The 11,468-nt window shown below is 39.7% G+C and overlaps 1 protein-coding gene across 5 annotated transcripts in view; it reads left to right on the top strand.

Moving 5' to 3' along the window:
• Positions 1-2,529: 2,529 nt before the first annotated feature.
• bag6l (BCL2 associated athanogene 6, like) overlaps positions 2,530-11,468 on the top strand; it is a 22,019-nt gene continuing 13,080 nt past the window's right edge. For 3 of the 5 annotated variants that reach the window (XM_042215381.1, XM_042215382.1, XM_014330216.2), the window contains exons 1-10: positions 2,530-3,057; positions 3,160-3,277; positions 3,742-3,965; positions 4,309-4,368; positions 4,471-4,593; positions 5,713-5,891; positions 7,465-7,594; positions 7,814-8,002; positions 10,655-10,871; positions 11,293-11,355. In XM_042215381.1, the coding sequence (XP_042071315.1) occupies positions 2,977-3,057; positions 3,160-3,277; positions 3,742-3,965; positions 4,309-4,368; positions 4,471-4,593; positions 5,713-5,891; positions 7,465-7,594; positions 7,814-8,002; positions 10,655-10,871; positions 11,293-11,355 (1,384 nt within the window). In that variant the 5' untranslated portion in view covers positions 2,530-2,976. The remainder of the gene's footprint in view (positions 3,058-3,159; positions 3,278-3,741; positions 3,966-4,308; positions 4,369-4,470; positions 4,594-5,712; positions 5,892-7,464; positions 7,595-7,813; positions 8,003-10,654; positions 10,872-11,292; positions 11,356-11,468) is intronic. The other 2 variants (XM_005950041.3, XM_005950040.2) reach the window with 2 other exon arrangements.

Genomic DNA, 11,468 nt, shown 5'->3' with positions numbered 1-11,468 from the left:
GTTCCCAACACTGTTGACGTCATCTGACACCTATTCCTGCCATAGACTCTTTGCCACTATGCCTACGAGATTTGCCAGAAAGAGCTACAGAACCCTGTGTACCCATATAACTAATCTAAAGTTAACCAGTTTACCACACACCCATCACACTACTGTAGCTCACGGCCCAACCTGCCATTTAAGAGTGTAATGGAAACACATATGATTACATGTTTCCATTCGGACAGTGAAAGGACAGGAAATGTACACAGGCACATTCACGGGACCATAATGAAGCTTGATAAGTTGGCCTGATCAGAGAAGGGAGGGGAGTGGATTTCACCGGTGATGGGAGAACTACGAAAGAAATATCAAAGATTTAAAAAATACAGAATGAAAAGCAAATACAGTGTCTACAGTGGACACTTTTTAATATTTTTAACACTGTTTCAATTCAGCTCTTTGAATCTTATAACTTTGCTCTCCTCTGTGGCTCATGGTGGACCAACAATAACACAAGCAAGACCACAGACCAGTTGTACCACATACTTTGTGTACTACAAGGTGACAACAGAGCTGTCTGTAGGTAGACCAGTCATTCCTGGACTGACAGTGGACTATGAACTTGCGACCTCTACTGAACCATAAAGTTCAACCATACAGCATTTGGTTGTGGCATACACCATCTGCTTCCAGTAACGCACAGTTGAGATTCTTTGGATTCTGTGATTGGTGAAACCTCCCTCTATTCGGTGTCCAAATGGAAATGTGTACACAGACAAATCAATTTGCGAGACCAAAAATTAAACTTTAATAGAACACCAGTTAAGCAGATGCATGATCCAGAAGAGCAAATTTTGATTTTTTGTGCTCACTATTGCTGTTGATAATTACTGATTAGTAATCATTCATACACATACTATAAACCTGTTTTTCTATCCTATAATTATGATTACAATTATAAAACTAGATGTGAGGACTTTTTGTAGTTGTCAGGCTGTAATGCACAGTGATAAAGGTCTTAGCAACAGACAACAGTTTTTCAAATTGGGAGATTAATCTTTCAAAGTCCCCCTACTGGCCACACAGAGAAGCGTAAAATACATCAAACCTCAGAGAGCTGCACAGCTGAAGCAGTGTTGTTTACATAATTGAATTGACAGCCTGGCTTGTTTTTATCCAGTTATGATATGTAATCTGAAATGGTAGTAAATTCCGCTACAAGTGTGGCCGGGGGTTGATTTGAATGTTTTATTCAAGTGTTATAGTACTAACTGTAGATGGGATACAGTATGGGATACTGAACGTTATAGGCCCACTAAAAGTAATGAAATAAAGCAAGATAAAAATGATTTTACTGTAAACACATCAACTGCTTTATTATTTTTGGTTTTAAATAAACTTTTTGAAGTGTAACAACAAAGTAATGCAAAAACTGTAACTACAATTAAAATAATTTAACTTAAATAAACAGCGCCGCATTAATATGTTCTCCATGTGGAAAATAAACAAAACTCATCAAAGACAGACAGTATTTAAAAAAAAAAATCAACAAAGAAAAATAAAAAAAAATACTTGAAACAAGCAAAAACAAACCCCACCACCCTCCCCCAACAACAGAGTTTAAAATCAAATACAACACCGAAAAGTGTATAACTAATTAATTCATGCAAATAAATATTAACCATACACATTTTCTAACAAACGGCATGACCTTTGAATTCAGGTATAAAACGTTTTCTCTCAGAAGTCGATTTCAGTGCCGAAACATATTTTTGAAAATGTGACCCAGACTAGTGAGAACCACCGGGATCAAAGTTAAAGCTCAGTTGTACACAAACAAGAATAAAGGACCTTGAATTGTAAGGTGACCTACCAGTTAAATGAGAAAAATCTAGTAACTAGCTAGCTACTTTGCTATTATAAACTACATTAAACCAGTTGTATGAAAATGATATTCAGACAGAGGCTTTCTTAACGTTGTAGACTGCACAGCTGGAGACACGAGCTTAGAGCCTATAGTACAAATCACTACAACAACAGTACTTCGTTTACATAATACTGTGTTTCTGTACACCTTTATACCTTTGATAATATATAAATCATCATTCACGCATGCAAAAAAGAAGAAGAAAAAGAAAAACAAATAATTAAAAATATCTGAAAAGTTAATTGCTCTTTGGGGTCCCCAAGTGCGGTCTATCGCAAGATGAAGTGCACAAAGTATGTGGTACAACCGGTCTGTGCGTTTGTCGGGCTGTCAGGCTGCAGTGAAGTTATGACAGTGAAACCGAGTGTTTAAAAAAACAAAGCTTTTTGATTTGATTTTATTAAAATAATTTCATTGTTGTCCGAACATAACATTGACACGTGTATGCACTTTCACGAGCTGGAGATAGAGACCTTTTTGCCGAGGTCTTTATCTCGTCAGACCGCACTCCTCACAGACAGAGACGACCATGAAAATGGCAAATCTGCGGAACACCGGCCACTTCTCAGTCAGTATGTTTATATTGTACCTCTGCCTGTAAAAGCGCTCAGACGCAGTCGCGTCAACATCTTACGTCATCGAGGTCATGTGACCATGCTTCCATTACGACGTTTGAGGGTTTATTTAGCTAACGGCTCAGCCTGCATTGGCTAATATCGTAGACAGCCATTCCAAAAACAAACCCCACGTTTTTGTGTCGATTAGCTGACTGACGTTTTTCAACCGAACTCGTGCAACGTCGCTTCCAGGGGAAAAGCTAGTTAGCACTGTTACCTTCTCGGTAATAGGGGTTACTTAACGTTAGCTAGCTAACTAAATTAACAACAACAGGGAATGGGTTGTCTGTTGCAAGTTGCTTTCACCATATCTGTTATTTTGACTAATCTCATGCCGTAGATGCAGCGTGTTTCCTCAAGCTTGAGTCGTCCTCCATTCCCCACAGTCGCGAGAATTACAAATACAGAAGAGCACATAAACTGGCCAACGCTCTATTTAGAACAATAAGTATGACTGAGTCCAGCGGAATGATTGAAGTCACAGTGAAGACTCTGGACTCACAGAGCAGGATTTACAAAGTCAGAGGCGAGGTAATAGTCTCTGTTTAAAATGCTGATCTAGTTAGACATCCTCACCCTTACTGGTAACTGATTGGTGGGTGCTTATATCTTGTGTGTTTGTATTTTCTCCAGTTGACAGTGAAGCAGTTCAAGGAGCACATAGCGTCCTCGGTGGAGATCCCGGTTGACAAGCAGAGACTTATCTACCAGGGCAGAGTGCTACAGGATGACAGAACGCTGACTGAATACAGTGAGCAAATGACACCATGTGACCTGTGTATCCAAACATGCACAGTTAGGATGATCTTTGAACATGTGTCTGATTATGGCGTTACTTTTGTGCCATTATTCTGAGCGCACGTAAAAAAAAAAATGCAAGTACAAGTGTTGCATTTTGAGGAGAAATTTATTTTGAGCGAACAAAATTCACTGCTGCTTGCAAGAAATGTATTTCAGTGTTTGATATGATCCATATACACACACAATAACAGCCCCTCTCGTTCAGTTTTTGCATTTGCTCAAGCACTCAATCTAAAAGTAAATCCTTATTTAAATTTTTTTGGCTACTGTTGTCTGATTTGTGTGGGTTTTTGTTTGTTTGTTTGTTTTTTCCCCCACTCATACACTTATTATCTTTTTCAACAAAAATTGCCAAACAGTAACCATAAATATTTTGGAGCATCTAATGATGTCCATCGCTTTGTTTTCCTTTAGATGTAGATGGTAAGGTCATCCATCTGGTGGAGCGTGCCCCGCCTCAGGCCACTGTACTGTCCTTTGGGGGTGCAGGTGTTTCTACTGATGGGGCAGAGGGTGGAAGCAGTAGCAGCAGCCATGCCTCCTCCCAGGGTGCTCCACATGACCGCAATGGCAACAGCTATGTGATGCTGGGGAGCTTCAACCTACCTGTCAACATGATGGACTCACAGCAGATACAGGTGGGGTCAAGGCCTGCGTGCAGACAAAGAACCCTGTTCATTTTCTTCTGAGGGGAACGGTAAAGGCTTACTTACACTCTTGTGGTAAATATGTGTAGACCCTACCAAGGTGCTGTTGCCAGTATTCATGCTTGTGCATGGTGCATTATGTGTTAAATACTTTAATACGTGTACTATTGTGTACAGTTACATTTCTAAAGAAATACACTTCAGATTACGACACAGGTTACATTGCAGGGTTTCAGAGGGATTTGCGGTTATGATGTACCTACGGCCTAAATTTAACAAAAAGGTATAAATCCCCTGTAAGGAGCTTTTTGTGGTTTTTTGTTTTGTTTTGCAGATGTCAGTTCAGCAGATGCTGACTGGAGATGGTGAAGCCAGGGTCAGCACTGGTTCGGGGGTAAAGTGTCATTATTCACCAATCATTTCTTTATTCTTTTTTTTGGAAACCCCTTCTACCTCACTCGTCCTGTAAATCTAATATATGTTTGTGCATCTTTAGAGCAATGGCTCAATGGATGTGCAAATCAACTTGGACCGGTCAGTTGAGAGTGAACCCAGGGTGAGGCTGCAGCTCGCTGAGAACCTGCTTAGAGACGCTCACTCTCTAATCCACAGTTTGGAGGTACAGTACATGGACTGTTTTCATATGTACTGTGGGTTTTTATTTGCAGTCTCACAGTATTTCTTAGTGTCATAAATTAGTTTTGGTACTGTTCTGTCCCTTTGTTTTTTATGAATAGATTTTTGCCACAACAGCTCTCAGCTTACTTTGGGTGATGCAAACAGGAAGTATACTGTAACACTGTTATCAGAGGAGTCAGAGAATCAATTGTGTGTTATGGCTTCTGTTTAGAGTTCTTTTTTTATTTCTAGTCTGAAAATGGATAATATAATACAAAAATGGGGAAGGAAGAACTTTTCAGCACTAAAGTACTAAAGTAATCATAGGTCTTACCAAGCATGTTAGTAAGCACCTATTACTCACTGATTTAAGGATTGCAGCCATCACTATCTTGCTGGTATGAAACCAGACCTGATGACTGAACACTGTCTTTGATCTCTGACAAATCATTAGCCAATAAGCAACCCATTTAAGTTCTTTTCTGAATCGAATATTAACTGAGAGTAACAAAATGAACTTTAAGTTTAATTCTGTCTGTCCTGAAGCTAGTGACTGAAAACATGAAGTCATCATTAATGTGTTTACTGAGGTGACAAAACAAGGGAGCCAGTGTTTTGTTCCTATGCACTCATATACAACTGGAAGTCTTTTTGCAGACAAGTTGGACCCTGCTGGCCATTGAATAGAATGCAGGTTTAAGGCCCTTCATTGGCTTCACTCTTCAGAACATGTTTCAAAACCTGTCGACCTGTAAACTGAGAGATGAGGCAACTGTGTCTGTAAACGAGATTAAACAAAGAATAAACTTAATGAAATTCAGTGGGCAGATTGTATATGGACAAAAGAAAGCTGACAAAATATGGCATTGACTTGGCCGTACTCTCCAAGGATTCTTTTGAATCAAAAATACTACAACTTCTCTCTTCAGCGACAGTACTATAGTAGTAGCCCAGGTTCAGTACCAGGATGTGTGTGCAGTCACTTTTCACTAACTTGTTCTGTTGAGTAGACAATATGCAAATTTAGATGCTGAAAGTTTTCGTAGGATTGCCTGAATACATCTTTAAACAAAAAACTACTGAAATGCTTGTGGGAACAGTGACATGTTTTGTGTTGTAGGGAGTGCCCAGTGCCAGCAGCGCCCATTCAGAAGCAGGGATGCTTCCGTCTTCTCTGTCCCCAACACCATTGTCCTCATCTCTAAGAAGGCCTGAAGCACCACAAGTAGTGCTTACCAGCTCACCCCCAGCAGCATCAGCTTCAACCCAAACTGAGAGACCAGCTATCACTGGGCCCAAGTGAGTCAAAATGAATAACTGGTATCTGATCATACGGTTTATACAGTTTGCTGTGTCATGTGCTAAACAGTTTCTAGCTACTGCTGCTACTTGTAACTTCCTAGACAGATTGAGTACTCCAGTGTTTTCTCACAGAATCGTTCATCCTCTGTGATCACTACTATAAGGACTTTATCACAGCCATACAACAGTCTCAAATTAGCAACTAGTTACCTGGCTCTCCACAGGCATCATCATCATCATCAGCTGAGTAGGCGCATAAGTCAGTACATGAGCACATCTCTAAAAGGCATTAGAAGGGCTAAAGCACCAGCTGCTCATTGAACTGTACACTCAGTGGGCAGGACCTCAACGCTGGAGGTCAACTCCAAGGCAGTCATTCAAGCCACCGTCAATCCTGAATATACCAAGTAGTGACATAAAATTATCGTATTTTCCGCACTATAAGGCACACTAAAAATCCTTTAATCTTCTCAAAAATCGACAGTGGCTGTGGTTACTGACCTCTAACTGATTTTATGTGGTACACAGCGCTCAAAAATCTGTCAAAAAATGTTTTAGTACGACTTTGGTGAGCTACGAAGCCGCACCGCTCGATGGATTGTTGGAGCTTTACGGCTGTCGTAGTCAGGAGCGTCGCGGAGTAATCTGGGTCCTAAACTCAAACGAACACTGCAGCATCACTGAGAGTTAAAAACGGTCTAAATTCTTTCATAAATTCTTTCTAAATTCTTTCTAAATTCTTTCATCTTTAATAAAATGATCAGCGTTCTGCTCTACCAGGTGTAACTATGATGTTTAACATCCAGGCATCCATGAAAACAGAATTTATTAGATTTAACAGAGTGCAGGAAGTTAGCTTGCTAGTTTCCACCTAAGCATGATATAGCATGTTTGACTGAGAGATTTCTGAGAAAATTCAAGCGTACAGTTCTGCTATCACTTCCAACATAAATGAAGACAGGAAACTAAACAGCAGTGACGTTTGTAGGCTTACTGAAGTTGGGCTAGCTGCTATATAATGATGTGCTACGTGATTGCTAGCGACACAGCTATGTTAGCATAGCATAAACAGTGAAGCTGGAGGATGAACACTAACACTTTCCCACTGGATAAAAGTTAACGTGAGCGTTCCTGATGGTTAGAGACAAATGCAATCGCATGGCAGGATGCTGTAAATGGACCAAACTTCAGTCAGGAGAACAACTGAGGTTAGTCATTAATATACTGTAACAACATACATAGAGCATCTACGAGAGAATTCAACATTAATAAATCGATGGTACGGAAGTGGAGGAAGGAAGAAGAATGAGTTGAGTAAAGTTTGACTTATCTGACTGTTTTGTTTCGCCTTATAATCCGGTACGCCTTAGTGCAGACTCTCAAAGATCATCATGTTATATATCATTTTGTATGTCCTAGCTTCTCTATGCTGTGCAAATGTTGTTTTTCCCCCAAATCACTTTCTAAAAGCACAACAGATTTCAATGGATCCAAACTGACCTATAACACATGTCAAAAATGCCAGTGTTTATTGTAGTGCTGACTCTTCTTTCCCATTGTTTGTCCTCAGCCACCCTAGTCCCGCTGAGTTTGTGGAGGTTCTCTCTGAGGTCAGGAGGGTGGAGGAGCGATTACGTCCCTTCATAGAGAGAACCCACTCAATCCTCGGAGCTGCCACCTCAGCAGACTACAACAACAATGTAAGATGAACGTGTAGTGGCCATAGCAAAATATTCACTCTAGTGTACTTAGGAAGAATACATCTCAAAACTTTGTGACAGGAGCTCTTGCTAAGAAATGCACTGATGGAAGTGACTTCAATAAGGGAAACCAAGAGTTTCTCTGCAGATAAGTAGATACTGTCATGTCAGTGCTTTTTAGTTAAAGCATTAATCATAATTTTATAACTCTTTTCACAGACCCAGGAAAGAGAGGAAGATCAGCGCATTCTTAACCTGGTTGGAGATGCTCTTCGTCTCTTAGGGATCACACTGGTTGTCCTTGGTGACCTACGCTGTAACCTGGGAACCTCTCCTCCACGTCACCTGTATGCGGTTGGCCCCTTGGCTCACTACAACCACCCAGTTCTGCTTCAGGCTAGTCTGCCAGTAGGTTCACACCACACTGATCTTTTGGCTACTGTGAAGAACTATTGTGTTAGGATATAGTTAGAGCTGGGCGATATGAGATTTTTTCATATCACGATATGTTTTTTTCATTTCAGGCGATAACGATATCTATCACGATATAAGCCAAATAACTATATTTGTAAGATTTAAATGTGCCGTTGCTCACAAGTAAAATGTGAAATAATCAGCAGCTTGTTTTATTTAAATATTTATTTCCCATAATAAGTTCAACAGGGTAGATGTACAATTAAGGAACATGAGACTTTTTCAGATAAATAAAAATTTGCAAACTACACAAAAGGCAGCCGCTAAAGCGTTTAAGTTTCAAAATAGAACAAACGAAACAGACTAAATTGTCAATTCCACTTAGAAACAAAATATTAATTCTAAAAATAAATCTTAGTTTGTTTTACAGAAGAACAGACAAAACTGACTAACTTGTCAATATCAAATAAACTGAGAACTAAAAGGAAATTCTCAATCTCTCCTTGTTGTATAGCTTAGCTTTTCAAACAGTTTTAACAGTTACTTTAGTCTGACAAAAGCCGAATGACGAATTAGCGCTTCCAGTCAGAGACTGAGGCTACGTCCACACGTACACGGGTATTTTTGAAAACGGAGATTTTCCGTTTCCGTTTTAAAAAATAATCCCGTCCACACATAAAGGCAGAAATGAAGGAAAACGCTGCTATGAACATGCCAAAGCAGCAGGTGGCGCTAGATTCCTAACCGTGCAGAAATGTTGGCCAATCAGAAGTCTAGAAGCCTCGGTGGGAAAAAGTAAACAAAGCTGGGGCATAGAAGCAGAACCGAGTCGTATGTGTGGAGGGACAGTAACTGTGTGTGTATGTAAGCATTTAAACACTGCAGAGAGTAGAATTAACAGTAACAGTATTGTAGAAATTCATTTCACCGAAACAATAACGTGGCGCACAGTGTGACGCATGCACCAGTTTATTGTATTTCCAGACTTGCTTTCGGCACAATTTACAGTGCACGCTACTCTGTTTTTTGTCAGACTTGAAATAGCCGAAATACCTTCACACTACGGAACTTCTATGGCTCTTCCGTTCGACAATCTCTCCGGCATTGGAACCATCATCTGTTTTCTCTTCGGTCACGCTCGGTTGATTTTTCTAGTCGGCACACTCATTTCCTCCATTACCCGCTGGCTGCTTCCCAAACAAACACACGTGCGGCTTGGCACTTGTGCTGTACGTAACAAGTCACGCGACGTGACGCTGCGGCTGTGATTGGTTCGGCTCTGCGCTACTTAATTTGGATTGGCTGACCTTTTTTTTTTTTTAGGAGGACAAGAGCGGCGAGGTCTATCGCGATAGCTTAATTTCTCTATCGAGTAAAAGTTATATCGCGATACATATCGTTATCGTTCTATCGCCCAGCTCTAGATATAGTGTAATAACCGTAACTTTACGAGTGGAACAATTATAACATGCAAGCAATGGATAGTGTTTGAATTGTACCGAGTATAATATCTTTATCTGCCATTGTAAAGGTGTACAGTGGAATTATATTTTCAGTAGGTGCATACAATTAAGGCACATTTAATTTAATTGATTAGGATTGAAAAGGGGCCATGTACAATATAAGCCTTTTATAAGAGTTTGCTTAGAGCTAATTTGCATATGCAGTCCCTCGGCAGCTTAAAAAGCAAAACGTTACAGCAGTTAAACGAAGAAACCAAAATAAAATGTGTAACATAGTCTCAGGCACATTCACCCCACATCCCTGCACAAGAAAAAGCAGGCATTAATGTTTAAAGGTCTATTATTTTTAGTTCTTTAAAGACCTTTACAAAATTATATACAAATATTATTATGGCAGTTTCATTGTAAGTATAAATATCAACCAATCCAGAAAAAACACAAAAGTTATATATTAAGATCATGGAGTGCCTGTCCAGTCTCCAGACCTCCGTCCTATAGAAATATAAAGAATTTAGAGAGCTCCTGTATAGATGAGTGGGCTAAAACCCCTCCTGAGATTTGTGCAATCCTGGTGAGCAACTACAAGAAATGTATGTGTATATATATTATTATATAATAATATCCAGAACTTTAGAATGAGGGTTACTGTCACCATGCACTGTCTGATTTTTGAGGTTGAGTTCTTATATAAAGTGTAGAAACAGTGAAATGGTGTCCTTAAAAAATAGATTTTAAGTAACATCTACATGTTAATACTAGGGACTCCTTTTTAAACCTAAAGGGTAGACATAATATTTGGACATGATATAATGAAAGTGTTACATTATTTTTCAGGATAATATGAGGGAGGTGCAACTTTGCTTATATTTCCTTAGTGTCAGCGCTGTGTTATCTGGTACCTCTCAGTGGTTGGTTTCATTACTCATAAAAAATTACCTATTACTTGCACAGCACAGGAAGCAACAAAATCATTGATTGATTAGTAACTTTAATGCATTAGATTATTGCAATGTAAACTAATAGTGTGCAGATTTGCGCGATTAAGCAGTGTTTGGAGCTGAAAATGCAAATGTCAACATTTGTTTACGAAGGAGAAGGAATATATCAGTGGGCCTCAGGCAGTGTCACTTGTAAATTCTTACCCTACCTTTGTCACAGACCATGAAATAAATTTTCCCTCCAGATGCATTTAGGGACAACAGTAACCATGACGTCTAATGGTAGACAAGCAACTGATGGACAGCAACAAACCTTTCAGGGCACTGACCAATCAGATCAGCAGGCTACAGGCCAGACTCTGCCTCTTCAGGCAAATGGGACCAATCGAGGAGGACCTAGGGTGATCCGGATCACACATCAGACGATGGAGCCTGTAGTCATGATGCAGATGAACATTGATGGTACGTGTGCTCCAGTTCCTTCATAGAACTGACTGTACACATGAAGTTCTGCGACTCGTCTGATGCCAGTATTTTACACGACACTGTTCTAAAACAGAGGTTAAACTCTTTCTGTGGTTGTTTACTGTATTCATTTCTTTATTTGGATAAATAGGTCTTATCTAATTAAATCAAACAATTACAGTAATCTGCAAACGTTATTTTCAGATGGGTCACAATTTCATTATTGTGGATCATTTAGAAATCTGTCATGTCTCATTACAGGGTTGATCTATTGATCTTCTAATGGCTGCTTTCATTAGCTGAAATGAGTGTGTGCACATTACATTTGAAACAGCTACTGCGTACTCTGTGGTTATTTTTGATGAGTGTATCAGTTCCCCTGCTGTGAAGCTGAAAGAGTTGTGATGTTGTTGAATAGGTGAATCGGCTGCAGGGTCTCAGATACCAGGACAACCAAATGCCGCAGCTTCTCAACAACCTGGTGAGTGAAACATCAACAATTATTTTCTTGGCAAATGAATGTTGATTTCATTGAGTGAGTTGTTGCTTAAACAGTGCAGTATAGATTAGAGATGGACCGATCCGATATTACGT

This window comes from Haplochromis burtoni, unplaced genomic scaffold (genome assembly GCF_018398535.1).
Source record: "Haplochromis burtoni strain Fernald_Lab_line unplaced genomic scaffold, NCSU_Asbu1 Contig_711, whole genome shotgun sequence".
In the NCBI taxonomy this organism is placed as follows: Eukaryota; Metazoa; Chordata; class Actinopteri; order Cichliformes; family Cichlidae; genus Haplochromis; species Haplochromis burtoni.
This window is presented reverse-complemented; position numbering and strand designations above follow the sequence as displayed.